The sequence below is a fragment of the Setaria viridis genome, chromosome 2, assembly GCF_005286985.2.
Source record: "Setaria viridis chromosome 2, Setaria_viridis_v4.0, whole genome shotgun sequence".
NCBI lineage: Eukaryota > Viridiplantae > Streptophyta > Magnoliopsida > Poales > Poaceae > Setaria > Setaria viridis.
The window spans coordinates 35850377-35865139 of record NC_048264.2 but is presented as its reverse complement, the minus strand read 5'-3'; the positions used below and the strand labels follow the sequence as shown (position 1 = coordinate 35865139).

The following is a 14763-nucleotide window of genomic DNA, read 5'->3' as shown; positions in this document are numbered from 1 at the left end:
TCAGTGTTTGTGTTATTTTCTTTTCCATCTGTTGTTTCGTCCAATCTGAGCTTCATATTCTTTTTAATATAATCAGCAGCTCTCTTGCCTGGTTCGTTAAAAAAATATTAATACTTTATTGTATAAATTTGGATAAACTTAATATGCTTTGACCCTGAATGACTTATAATTTAGAATTTGGAACGGTGGGAGTAGTTATCTACTAGTCAAAAGTCAACTGATTTGCACTGTATGCAGCTACGACTTTTGGAACGAAATGAGTACCCTAATGCATGTAACTGATATTCATTACATTTGTTGCATACAGTCCAGTATATAGTCTCATATGCTGTTCAGAAAAGGTCAAAGAAGCCTGGGACAGTACGGAGTACTTATTATGAGTCTTACGAAAACGTGGGGGATAAGGTACAGGATGTAGCGAATATTGTTCTTCACCTATTATTCCCTGCTGAAAAAAGAAGCAGCAAATTTGCATGCATTGTTTATGGCAGTTACAGACGTTGAAGCGTATGTGGAGAGCCAACGCAGAATGTGGTGTTCTGGCTGTAACAACTTGGATGCAAGTTCCATACTGCCATGACTCTATACTTGGAAATTCTAAATGCCCATTCGTGCCATCAAAAGTGTAATTTTTCTTCTTGAAAGGAGATTTTAAATGCCGTGAGGAATCTGGAATAAGCTATGGACTTGATGATATCAAAACATTGATGCGCCGACTCAGGCCAGGAGATGTCTCCGGTTCCTCTTTGATCCGAAATCACGTGTACATATGCATACAGCTGTATTCTGTGGACACGGGGCGAAGCAGCAACAAGTGAATATGACAATTGTACGAAAATGGAAAGAGACATTAAAATATGTTAATAGAAACCTAAGACTGAAAAAGAATAGGAATGCCATGTAGAAATAAACCACCAATGATCTGTAGCTTCTGAACATGCATGCTGTGGTAAAATCTGCAACTGCAATTTGCCATACCCAGATCATTCTAAGGGGAAACTTCAATAGGTGAGTGGTGAAAGTTTTAGATGCACACATGTATATGGCCTATTGTAGATAAGAAAATGAATTAGGGTCCTGTAGAGCACGTCCAGGGAATTAGTTTTCAATCAAGGGTGAAGAGTGAAGTAGATACTCCAATAGCCGTCAAAGGAAAAGCAAACAACAAGAAGCAAGAAGATTGCTAATGACCTGCCTCTACCTCCCCGGGTTTCGTACTGCTGCATTGTGATGTTGATCCAAAGAATCTTTCTCCAGCTATGTGCTCACCACTCGGAGAAGTATCGTCGAACATGAAATGACTCATCGTGAGCCTTTGGCCAAGCCCTGGCTAGGCGCCATGCAGGGGAGGCTAACTCTTGGAGCTTTAAACATACCTCCAGATCTTTGGAGAATATATGCATGAAAAACTGATCATAGATATCATTCACAAAGAGCGTACAGCTTCAACTACAACTAGGCCATCTGGATGTTCATGCAGCAAAGAAGCAACTATAAGTGAAAATAATAATACATATGAAAAGTAAGATTCCCTCTTCTTATAGTGCTCAATGGAATGTTGTGAACATAAAGCGGATGCTTCACAACTAATATAAATTTACGAAGGACTGCTCTGTTCTTCCCACAGGAAAAACATCATTTGATAGCCCCTCCGGCCTCCACCACACCGTAGTTTCCACCTAGTTGTAGATCAACAAAGCTCTCTTCTATAGCCGTCAGCTCATTTATAATACTAAACTATGTCGCGAGGCAGGGATCCTTTGGCATTGAGCCAGGTAATTGGTGATGTGTTGGATCCTTTTGTAAAGTCAGCAACAATGAGGATTAATTATGGTGACAAGGAGATCACAAATGGCACTGGACTACGAGCATCAGCAGTGCTCAATGCACCACATGTTGAGATTGAAGGCCATGACCAAACAAAGCTCTACACACTTGTAAGTGACCATGATAGATTGTAGGATCATGATATTTAGTGTTTCGGCACTGCATTAGGTAAGGTGAACATGACTTCAGTTCCAAGAAATGGTTCAACTAAAAAAGATTATTCTCATGTGAGAAGAGGTAATACCGAATGTAACTAGAGGAGTTCTTAGAGTGATCCACACACATCAAACACTAATTTGTTATTTATATGTTTTTTTCTCTTTCAAAAAAACTATAAAACACAGATGCTGTCCTACTTAAATAAGCTATACAACTTGCAGAAATATTGGTTTATGTAGGTACGTATGACTTTCAACGATGTATATCTAGGAATTACTGATTAAGTTGCACTGAATGTTGAGAATCACATCGGATGGTTTTTGTTGGTTATACAAAGAACACATAGAATCATTTTGCTGAAGATCAAGTTCATGTATCCTATATGCTACTTTAGAATATGCTTCTGCACCCTACCTTGTTTGTCCTCTCTGGTACAAGGATATTGGATAGGATAAGGCCTTACAAGTACATCTGTTGTGTGACACTCAAGTTGCTGCACATGAGCATACTCTAAACAACTGAATAAACATGAGCGCAATTTAAATAACTGTACTGTCCATGGAATGTCCCACAAATTTAAGCCTAGCCTTAGTGGTAAAACAAAAAGAAAGAAACTAAGAAAAGTCACACACAAGATAAATTACTCCCACACCCCTACCATACTATCTTGCTCAGAGACACATTGTACATGCACGATACATTGTGCACATGCACAAGCGTCAACATAGCTAGAGGTGCTTAAGAACTTAGGTTTTATCACAACTTATGGCTCCTTTTGGTAAAAATAAATAAATAAACACACCATCCAGTAAGGTCACCAATAGTACTCTTTTTTCTCATTTGTGATGTACCTATACCAATCAATATACAAATGCTAAAGTCAAAGTTACATCTTCTAAGGTTATGGTGGATCCTGATGCACCAAGTCCAAGCAAACCAGAGTACAGGGAATATCTGCAATGGTGAGCTTATTATATTTATTATTCATGTACAGTGTTCAATTGCATCTTTTCTAGGCTCTGGATAACGCCACCTTTCGCAAAAAAAAAACAAATGGATACTACTTGCCACATTTTTTATGTTTGTAGTTCAAGAACCCCTTACCTAGATAACCTGCAGGATTGGATGCAGCCCTCTCAAAAAAAGGAGGGGGGTGTTTCTTTTCCATCCATCAACATCTGAAGAAATCTTGTTGTGTATGCTATTGGGTAAGAAAGCACAGTTTGTACAATAGCGTTTTTTTCCTATCACTGTAGTTCGCTCAACCTAAGTCTCTTTGTTCAGACTGTCAGCTTATTATCAACAATTAGTAGTTTTCAGCTAAATTGATATCTGTACCTTGGAAATAAAATAATTAATATCACGGCTTATATTTCATCATTATAATACTTCCTAAATTCGTCAAGAAGGTATTTTGCAAACTATGCATCGACAAGGTACTCTGAAAAGAAAAGCACTACAGAAAAAACTGTCAATTAATTACTTTATGGATAAATTAAAGAGAGAACAGTCATGGACCTCACATTCTAACCTGACTACTTTAAGATCATCATTCTCAATTGTTACAAGCAATTATCAAACATAGAAAGGTAAATTGTCATAGTATTTTATGAAGTAAGGCATTAGTTATACAACATTGACATGAGAATATTGCATATGCATGCATGCAAAAGGTATACAGTTATAGTGATAGTCAGAACTATGGGGGAAAAGACTTATTTTGCTTAACTAGAGTTCAAAGAACACATCAAAAGAGCCAAGTGGTATTGCTACCACTTGTACTACGGTGATACACTGAGACTCACATATATTGCTAGCACAATATTTAGCATGCTCAACTGGCAATTATAAATGTTTAATTTACAGGAGACTATAAGCTTGAGAATTGTGGCTAGGATTATATAGAAAAATTACGAACTATGAGATTTGTGTGTAGGAGTATCTAGAGGTTAACCAAACTAGCAGAAGATATCAACTTATAGACTTCAATATGATGGTCCCATGTAACATAAGGATAGCCATTTGTTATTTTGTTAATTGATCAAATTCGATTTTGCTATTTGCTACTAAGAATCAACCACCAGAACAAATTAAAGAATCATAGAATAGATCACATTTATTAGTGTGACCTGTGAATTTGCACCACACCTGTCATTGATACAAACACTCGAGTTTACCTCTTACATGAACATTAATCTTTTCATTCATGTATGATTTTCATAGTTATGTGCTTAATTTTGTCGTAAAAATGTTAATTAATTAATTATCTGCAATGCACATTAGTGATTTTGATGCAGATTAAAGATCTAAAGGTGGGCCCTTGTTTATTTTATAATTGTCTGTTTTCTACAGGTTGGTGACAGATATACCAGAGGCAAGAGACGTACGTTTTGGTGGGTAACGCATTATCTAACCTCTTCTTGCCGAATTAGCATTTAAGACACAAATGTTCAAACTTTCTTTTTGAGGACTAGATCTTGAACATTATAGTTGCAGTAACACAAACACCAAATAAATTAAGATTCACTTTGTATCATAACCAAATATACATAACCCGCATCATCTTCCACTTAATGTAAACGTTTCACCAGCACCTTGCTCTTGGCAATGTAACAAAATCATGTGGTCAGTTAAATCTATGTCAAATTGCAAAACATTTGATGATAGAAAAGGGAATAACTACAGAAGAATTGTTGCAATGTAACATGCTTGGGTTTCACCAAATAACCGATATGTACTTAGTAGTACCAATGTCAAATTTTGAAGAAAGATGTGTGCATGGATTGTAGTAAATTCAAGAATTTTGTACTGAACTAAGAACAACTCAATAATTGTCTAAATCGTCCCCTCACCAATTGCAAGTGGTGTGATGTAACATACCAGAATCTGACATCTGGATCAAGTACTATCTGTGCCAAATGCATGCTAGGTGAATTTATAGTAGGTTAAATAAAACACTTATCTTTTCATCAGACGTCCTGATTTGGTTCAATCTCCTTGATTGCCATAATGGCTGCCATTCAGCTCTTTTGATTGCATTTTCATAACTCTCTTACCTTTTAAATTTAGCGTCATTCAGCAATCGATAATACATATGAATCAAATGCAAAGAACCTTAGAGGAGGGGGAGGGGCACCACTCTAATATGAGACTGCACCTATGTTGATGCAGGTTAAGCAGTTGGACGGTTATCTGCCCAACAGCGCCTGAAGTTGGGTATCTGATATCATGTTAAGTTCTGTGGGCCCCACTTGATCACTTTAGTCAGTGTGGAGAGACTTCTACAGGAAATCAATTAGATGGATATTGTTACCTGCTTCACTGCTTGGCAACATACAATGCTCGACCGATGGTTTCTGTGTGGGCCCACAGAAATACAGGATACAGCTATATATTAACTCTTTTAGACATCCAACAGAACTTTAAATATTAGAACTTCCATTTCCAGACAAAAATAAAATTCTGGAAAGAGCTTAGTGTTTAGATTAAATACGAGACTATAAGATTGCCAAATTGCTTCCTGGTTTAGGGTCCCATTCAAGAAGCTGCCAATTAATCCCACAAGTATTATATATTAGCATGGGGATAAAAAACATACTAATGGTTATCAGTTATTGCAAAACACTAGTGGTATGACTTTTTTGAGAATTGCATCTGGGACTTCTTCAAAGTCAAGCAGCATTCCGGAGTCATAAACATATCTTTGGTAATGTATGCACAACCTAGCAGCCTAATCCTCTGATAGGCTTACCAAGTTCTGTTTTTCTTAGGCCAGCAGATAGACAAAAATCTTTGCTAATCATTCAAGACTGCAAGAAAATTTAAGGTAGTAAACAGAATTTAAGTAAATTTGAAAAGAATTACAAAATTAGCATATCATACTCATAATAGACCTCATGCATTTTGCGAATTATGATCCACACTTGATGATACCTAAGCACTCAGAATGATTTATCTCTCTTTTTGTGTATGGTTAATAATGGGAGCATACCACCTGTAGATAATAAATTTATGTGCAGCTTTGATATTTACTTTGGATGATACAACGGTCTACGCTATAGGTAGCAATAACTCCAGCACCACAAGCTATTTGTGTGTGTAGGTATGGTGGTGGTATTTCAGTACTAGGACATATCTAGTGCAACCAACCCTTGCTACCAAACAGGTAGCACCTAAACCGGTTCATGAAAACTACATTAAAAAGCATGGATAGATAGAGCATGTAAGCATCTATAATCATGCAAAATTTGAAGATAAACAAAAACTTGTGCTAGGAGAAAGAAAAAAAGAGAAATCAGCAACTCAATAGTTGTGGATGTAACTGTTCATAGCTGATCAGCAACCCGCAACTATTCAAGTGCTGATTTCTCTTTTTCGTTTCTCCTTGCACAAGTTTTGGTTCAGCCTCAAGTTTTGCATGAAGATAGATGCTTACGTGTTCTATCCATCCATATTTTTGATGAACTTTTGTGCAGCGGTTTAGACGCTACCATGTTTGGAAGCACCGTAACCTGCAGTAGCACTTGATATGTTCTCGCATAGCCTTCACCTTAAAAATTGTAATCACAACAAATCTTTCTAATAAGGAATACACGCTTTTTCAGGCAATGAAATAGTTCCCTATGAAAGCCCAAGGCCACCTGCTGGGATTCACCGAATTGTTTTTGTGCTATTCAAACAGCAAGCACGACAGACAGTTTATGCACCAGGATGGCGGCAAAATTTCAACATTAGAGACTTCTCAGCAATTTACAATCTCGGAGCACCAGTTGCTGCATTATACTTCAACTGCCAAAAGGAGAGTGGTGTTGGTGGCAGAAGGTAGGACAGAAACTTTCTATTTAGAATAAAACAACTATAGATGTTAAATAGACACTAAAGCACACAAAATCTGAAAGGGCTCTCTCTCTCTCTCTAGGTAGAAACCAGCACAATAGTTGTCTTATAAGTCATTAACATGATAACATCTAATCCAACACAAGACAAAGTCTACAAAGGTTGAAGTATCAAAATTTAGATGAGGAATACTCTAAACCTAAAAAAAATATTTTACTTCCCATAACATACTGAACAGATTTAGAGCTTAATTTCCTTGGTTAGAACATATGCTTTTTAGGAGAGGAGTGTGCTTTCCTAATATTCTGCAGGCCATAATCAAGCTATGTATCTTAAGTTGTGTCTTTAGCATTAATAGGGTTCATTGCTTACAAAAAGAAAAGGCTCTAATAACCCATTTAATGATGAACAATTATGCTTGGCAAGTGATACGGCCCGACCTCTCCCTCTGTTTACTGATATGAGAAATCAGGCATGCTATTCTAGGAGAATAGTTCCTTTAGAAATTACCAGTTCTTAACAATATTCTATGGGTGGTTTAACAGGTTCCTGGGATCAAGCTGAAGTACAGATACAGAGAAACATCAACAAGGCAGCACTATTCACAATTCAGAAACTAATATCCACATAAAACAGTTCAAAACATTTGAGATGTCAGTTTACAATTAAGCACTAGACTTATATCATATGAAACAAACTAGCATTTGAAGGTCATCTTCTGATGTCACCCGCTTCAATAAAAGATACTATGTTCATATTAGCACTTATGAGAAAAGGTGTTCAGTTGCAAAAATCACTGGTGTTCCAAAGTTCAAGTATCACAAAAAAAATTCAAGTATAAATCTGCTTGCTGGGTTCTCCAAGCACAATGAAGGAGGCCATGGACGTGACCATCCTACCCATTAGTGTTCCAAAATTCAAGTATCAACCTGCTTGGTCCTCCTTTTACCCCTGCAGACCCATGGTCTGCAGTTCTGAAGGCGTTATAAACTGAAATTCTTGTGGACGATTTTCTTTTTGTCAAGAGACAAGAGAACAAGGATTTCATATCCCTCATGATGGCATATAGAGATATACTGATAAGACCATGGGGACCTTAAAGTAAGAGTAGAAAACGGAAAGAACTACATGACCCTGACTTAAAAACAGAGTTACGGAACAAAAGCAAATCAATCTAAGATCAAACAAGGAAACTAAACACTGAAAAACATTATATACCAGTAATAGATAGCTTGTAAAAATTGCAGCTACATCCACACATAGGTAAACACAATACATCAAGAATGACAAACAGTAACATTGCTCACAGAATCTTTAGAATAAGTACTGAACTCACGGCAATCATAGTATCATACCAAGAGCCAATCTGATCCAACGAACCAAAGCATCGAGAAGCCACACACACAGCATAGTTCACTTCGATGTTCTAACTATGCGTGCTCAAATAGCACGACACCTAGCAGATTGGCCCAGGTCTCTGTACCTGCTGACGGCCTCACCACCCAGCGTCCATTCCAACGACGATACGCCATGCAACGCGTCTAGGAAACTATACTGCCAAGTTTCGCAACCAAGTAAGCTTTGAGCGGTGCGTCCCCCCGCCTCAACCGCCGGTGGCGAGCGAGCTCGACGTTCGACACCGCCGCAGCGATACCGAATCGCTAGCACCAAACCCGTCAGGGAATCCCGAGAAAAAAGCGAGGGAATCACACAGGAATAGGGACATTACCGACTTACCGTTGAGTGGAAGGGGATCACGGCTCGACGATTCGACCCCGGCCGGGGCGAGCGGATGCCGTTCCGGCTGCTCCTGGGGAAGGCGGGCGGCTTAGGAGAGGCGGAGGGAGAAGGCGCTTGCGTTGGTTTCTGTAGTACCGCGCTTGTCCTGCGCGGAGCCTGGGGCGCTGGGTTTCAGGGACGGGACAGTTGGGGACGGTGGCCTACCCGCCCACGGCGTCCACGCGGACGAGGTGGGAGGTGGGCAGGTGGCTCGGCACGGGCGGGGGAGGAGGTGGGACGACGCGACACGCGAGAATGAGAATGCGAATAACGGAGTTTGGGCTGGGCTTAGCCTCCGGATGCATTTGGGCCGGCTGGCCCCACTAGTAACACGGGCCCTCTTATTGGATGTTCACATACCAAGGAGGCCTGTTTGGACTGCTCAAACCTATAAATCCGTTATCCGTGTCCCGGTTTTGTTTTCAACACGATGACGCGATGTGAAAAAAACTCCACCCGCCAATTCATATCTCTGGTCAAATGGAAGATACTCTAATTTCAAATTGATGAAAAGTACAATTTGGTTTCCGTATGAGGATTAACTTGAGTATATGTCCACATCTCACAGTCAATGCCAGAGCTCTTAAAAAATTTTGAGAAACGAGAATAAAGTTGGTCAACTTTTTACACTGTGCGACGTCGGCGGAGGGTGCCTGTCACGCATTTCTATCAAGAGGTGCAAACGTTACCACACATGAATCTGTAACAAAACATCCATCACTTGTTTTTTTTCTATTTCGTTGACTAGCAAGAACAAAAGCCCCGTACAATGATGCTGCATTAATTAAACATTTAAACAAGAGCAAATGTAATTCGAAGGTCAGATGTTCATTTCTTCCTGCGCAAAAGAAATAGCATTCCATCAAATAAATACACTACAGTTGCAGGATATATCGCTCTCCGATCCTTACTTCCTTAGCTAACCACCGCCTCGAATGAACAATAACAATATAATGAAAACAAAGATATATAGCTGCATCAGCTGAAGAGAGCAATATATACGTGACTCCATGGATGACAAACGTAAACAGCTGTATACGGTCGTATTCGGCTATTCGCTAATGCATTACTGATATGGTATTAGTGTTTAGATACGAGCTCGAGTGGCGATGGTGCCTAAGACTAAGGAAAAATTTACTCCCTCCATCCTAAATTACTCTTCATTTTAGTTTTTAAATACATATCTTTTGCTACGTATATAGACATAATATATATCTAGGTACATAGTAAAAGCTACGTATATAAGAAAACTCAAAATGAATAGTAATTTAGGATGGAGGAAGTATTAGTGAACTACTGAAGATGCTCTAACGTGCGCCTTTCGCCTTACTTTCTCTAGCGCGTGCATCCCATGCCTAACTCTCTCATCATATTGGAACTACCGACTTACTCTATCTCTTACACCACTAATATTTTTAAAATAACTTCCACCACTAATACCACCCCACCTTCCTCCGCCACCTTCCACCTTGTTGCACACAAGCTTGGTGCATCCCCCTCTCTATTAGGGTTTGAAATTTAATAGGTGCGAAAAAAAAGAAGAAGAGTCCTAAGATGTCGGCTCAACGTCTCCGATTTGAGATTTTGGACATAGCTGCCCATTCGGTAAAAAAAAAAGAGTTATTATATAAAGGATAGATTAATGAAGAGATAAAATGACCTTAATTTTCCTTATTTACAACAATGCTAATTGAATGCCACATGCTAATTGAATGCCACATGCGTATACATATAATAAATAGAGTAATTATGTACATTATGCAGTACAACCGTAAAATGAAAGTGGCTAAGGCCCGTTTCACTGGCACTAATATCAAGGCTGGAAACTAAGTAATTGTACATGTTGAGTGTTATGGGGATGAAGCTCCTCTCACATATGATGAAATTCTCCATTCTCTCTTCTCATAAAGATCTTTGCAAAGTTAGCAAAATTGCTGATGTGGCATGAAATTTAATGCTCATGAAATTTTCACTGAGACTGGCCTAATTATGATTTGTTTTTAGGACAAATTTGAATTCCAGAATGAATTTAAATTTCATTTCTAAAACTGATTCATTAAAAAAAACTAATTCCCCTAGCAATCCAAAGATCGGGTCAGAACCCTGCAAAAAGCGCTTGAGGTACATCGCCCAAAAAAGATACCGGTCTACACCACATCCGCCGGCATAGCGGCACAAGCGGCGCCGGGGCCTACAAGCAGCGACGCTGACCAGCTGGTACATATAAAACAGATGTAAATAATTGCACACGCCGTCGCTGGTTTGTTCGCGTTCGCAATCTCGCACACTTCGGACGGCGACGTTGGCGTCTAGCAAGGGGGCCAACAGCAGAGACCAGAGAGGAGAGAAGCAAGCAATGGCGCCGCCGCCGAGGTGGCTGCGGCGGGAGGTGTTCGTGGGGCTCGCGCTAGGCCAATTCGTCTCCCTGCTCATCACCTCCACGGGTTTTTCCTCCTCCGAGCTCGCCCGCCGAGGTACGTCGCGCCGCCGCCGTCTGTGCTGTTCCCGTACGGCGGCGATGACGCCTCTGTCTAACTTGCCTCCTTCCTAGGGTAGGAGTTCTTGGCGGGAGCGCAGCACTCCAAAAATACTGGATTGTGCTATCGCTCTGAACAGAAAAGACTATCTTTTTAGTTAACTGTGGCACTGTGCCTTCAATTGTGCCGTGATTTACTTGACAAGTTCTTCATGCTTTGCTTGGCTAAGAAGCCGGCATTTGGATCCTATAGCTTCAACTGCCAATGCAAGTTTGTCTCATTTCTTTGTGTGTTGTGAAAATGAAACGTTGCAGTCTTACAGAGAGATACCATGTTCAGGTGAAAGTTGAATTGGGACAATTGGAAATTATGAAGACAAGATTGAATGTCTGAATCACGAGGTTTTTTTTTTCAGGTGTCAATGCACCTACGTCACAGTCACTGCTGAATTACATCCTCCTTGCACTTGTTTATGGTGGGACACTGATATACAGAAGGCAACATTTGATGGTATGTCTGGATGCCGCTTTTCACAAATTTGGTTAAAGTGTTCATATAGGGAAATAGCAACTCATAAAAGAATTGTTCTTCTAACAAGGCTACTCACGAATTGTTCTTCAGCTCTTATGCTCTAGAGAAATTCATGTGGCACAGTGGAAAATAACAGACTGAAGTAATGAATATTTTACAGTCTCAAAAGTTGTGATCACCAGTTGTGATGCTATTTTTAGGTTTCAGGACGGCAGAATAATCTTTTTAGTAATATTTTTTGGATAAAATGTTGAGATGCTATTCTGGGGTTTGAGGTGCCCAACCTTTAAATTATTCCCTTGGACCAGTACTTTGTGTTTTACTGTTTCTCTTCTTGTATGATTGATGCATGTACGTTGCATGTTTAAGGCATCTTGCCCTGCTAACCTGGACTAATGACCAGCCTCTGTATGTTAGCAAGGATATTTATCCGTTTTCTGATTCTGTTCTTTACAAGTTGCTGAGACTGTTTGTCGCCACGTTGTTTATGTGGTGATGCGGTAATGTGAATTTTCTACCAAAGGAAAGCCTGAAATGTTTTGTGTGCTGTTTCTGCAGATTAAATGGTACTACTACTTGCTGTTTGGCATCATAGATGTGGAGGCCAACTACATCGGTATGCACTTACCATTAGTGAATGTAAAGAAGGCAATCATTTTCGAAGTTTAGTTCCATTTTCTTTTCTTGTGTATATGCTAAATTGAATTGCTTTCCTTCCCCCCCACAGTTGTGAAGGCTTATCAGTACACATCCTTGACGAGTGTGATGCTCCTGGATTGCTGGTCAATTCCATGTGTCATTGTGCTCACTTGGATCTTCTTGAAGACAAAGTACGGGTTGAGGAAGTTCGTTGGCGTTGGAGTTTGTGTGGCTGGCCTTGTACTGGTAGTGTTTTCTGATGTGCATGCCTCCGATCGAGCGAGTAAGGACATGCTTTATTATTGCTAAATGTAGACGTTCTCTCAAAGTTACACTTCGATGTATCCGTAGCTCAGCTAGAGATTTTCTACTCAATATCTGCATTTAAGTTTGGTTCTCCAGTGCTCTGTTTTTGTGATCTTAGAGCTCATACCTGATCCTAGAATTCTAGGACATGGAAAATGGATAAAAGCTGCTGCATTTATCACAACACAGAAGAGTAATGTGTAATTCATATGGAGTGTCTTGCAGAAGGACCCAACCCCTTGAAAGGTGATTTGCTTGTCATTGGAGGGTCCATGCTTTATGCCGTCAGTAATGTTACTGAGGTAAGAGGCAACTGCACTTACCTCTGCTCGATGAACACTACCATTCTCCTCTAGCATATTAATCGTTTGGACTTGATATTGTTAGGATATGCATGATTTGATCATTTCTAGTAGTATTATTTTTCCATGGTTACGAGACTAATATGTTTATTAATCGACCTATGATAATTATTGCTGCATTTTTTTCGTTAAACATCTCATTGTCTTGGACATAAAGTAGAAATATATATATCTGGAAACTTCAAAGATTTCTGTTTACAAAATTCCAGGAGTATTTTGTCAAGAAAAGCAGCAGAGTTGAGGTGATGGCCATGCTTGGTGTTTTCGGAGCAATTATAAGTGGTATACAGATGTATCCTTTGGCTTCTCAAAAAAAACAAAACCTTGACTTCATGCAGTAATTTCTTCACAGTAGTTTCTTCTGTGGCACTTCTATTACAAGCAAAAGAAAACATAAGATTCTGATAGCGACTGGCAGATTTAATTGCATGACCCCTTGCCTACCAGATCTTTAGTGGTTCTTTTTTTTTGATATACAAACCACTTACTGATAACTGGTTCAGCATGAAATGAAGGCTCAACCAGTGGTATATGATGATCAATTGGACCAACGGTGAGAGTCTCTTTTAAATGCAGCCCATAATTTGGAAGATTTCACGGTTGTGGTAGATCAAAATAAGGAACTTGGAAACCTGAATTCTTTTTATCATAGACCAAACTAATTTAATTTCAACTTTACACGTCAGAGGCAAGAAATATACTCCCATATTTCATTTCCTTGACAATGGTACAGAAGCATACTTGAAAGACACGAGCTCAGATCAACCCACTGGAATGCTGGTGCGGTGAGTCTCCTTCCCTCCTGCACTCCAAGAAATTATTTATGGCCGAGCATGTTCCATTAATTCACGATGTTGGCCATGATTCATTTTTTGACTCTGTACTTTTATCTTTTCAGATTCTTCCCTTCATAGGATTTGCACTGGCAATGTTCTTGTTCTACTCAGCAGTACCAATTATACTCAAGGTAGAAACCACTGTCCTCTTGCAGACAAATTCATGATTGTCCTGAAGAAATTTACAGAACATATTGGGGTGTTTGATTTTTACAGATATGTGGTGCAACCATGCTAAATCTCTCACTACTGACCTCAGATATGTGGGCTGTTTTAATCCGTATCTTTGCTTATCATGAGAAGGTATGAATATATGGGTTCCCTTCTCCATTAGTTCATCACAATGGCCATCCATAAATTGATCTGGTGGGAGCAAACTCTTCTCATCTGCAGGTTGACTGGATGTACTTCGTTGCTTTTGCCGGCACAGCTGCGGGCCTTGTCATCTACTCATACAAGTATTGTGCCTTTTCTGCTTTTCAGTTTTCTGTTGTCTCTGACCATGGATAGGGACATAGCTATGATACTATACTGGTGTGACTACTCACCGCTTAAAACTGCTGCAAGCAGGAGCTCAAAGCAGACGGCTGAAGAAACTGCACAGGTCACAGGGGCCAGGGACGAAGAGGCTGCAACGGGGAATGGGACAGCACAAGTTCCTGGTGTTGGAGATGATGGACCAGCCTCCAACAAGGAGTTTTCATCAGCTGCTACTGCCTCAAGGTAGTAGGCAACTGCCTACAAAACTACTTGTAATGGAACATGGACACGGTTGTGAAATGTAATATCTTTTGCTATCCGATGTGAGGGGGAAAAAAAGGAAGGGTTGATAGCTAGGACAAGTACATTGCAATATTGCATAGCAGGCTTCCTTGTTGATTCTATAATTTTTCTATAAGCACGAAATGGAAATGTATTTGCTAATGCTGAAGGAGCTGAATATTGTTTCTATCTGGAGCTACCGTGCATGGTGTCCGGAATCTGGACGATCAAGGAGCTCAAATTGGTTGG

General features: G+C 39.7%; 2 protein-coding genes and 1 long non-coding RNA gene across 8 annotated transcripts; 2 read left to right on the top strand and 1 right to left on the bottom strand.

Moving 5' to 3' along the window:
* Positions 1-337: 337 nt before the first annotated feature.
* On the bottom strand, positions 338-9046 carry LOC117844212 (uncharacterized). Its single transcript, XR_004637877.2, has 2 exons — positions 8560-9046; positions 338-8483 (listed from the first exon to the last, which is right to left on the bottom strand). It is a non-coding gene; the product is annotated as an uncharacterized lncRNA (long non-coding RNA).
* Positions 1387-7582, top strand: LOC117844211 (protein FLOWERING LOCUS T). 6 transcript variants are annotated; one of them, XR_011897378.1, is made up of 5 exons: positions 1387-1937; positions 2887-2948; positions 4339-4379; positions 6668-6807; positions 7368-7582. XR_011897378.1 is itself a non-coding variant. In XM_034724966.2 (5 exons), the coding sequence occupies exons 1-5, from the start codon at positions 1740-1742 to the stop codon at positions 7384-7386; spliced, it is 537 nt and encodes a 178-aa protein (XP_034580857.1). In that variant the 5' UTR covers positions 1409-1739; the 3' UTR covers positions 7387-7582. The 6 variants fall into 6 exon arrangements, 5 of the variants coding, with proteins under 5 accessions (XP_072147591.1, XP_034580857.1, XP_072147589.1 ...); XM_034724966.2 differs by having other exon boundaries at positions 1409-1937; positions 6591-6807; XM_072291490.1 differs by lacking the exon at positions 7368-7582 and having other exon boundaries at positions 5158-6728.
* A 1796-nt stretch (positions 9047-10842) lies between the features above and the next one.
* LOC117844210 (uncharacterized) lies at positions 10843-14676 on the top strand. Its single transcript, XM_034724965.2, has 11 exons — positions 10843-11075; positions 11494-11588; positions 12168-12225; positions 12337-12531; positions 12780-12856; positions 13126-13208; positions 13650-13701; positions 13815-13883; positions 13969-14055; positions 14146-14210; positions 14323-14676. Exons 1-11 carry the CDS (start codon positions 10958-10960, stop codon positions 14477-14479), a joined length of 1056 nt encoding a protein of 351 aa, XP_034580856.1. The 5' UTR covers positions 10843-10957; the 3' UTR covers positions 14480-14676.
* Positions 14677-14763: the final 87 nt, after the last annotated feature.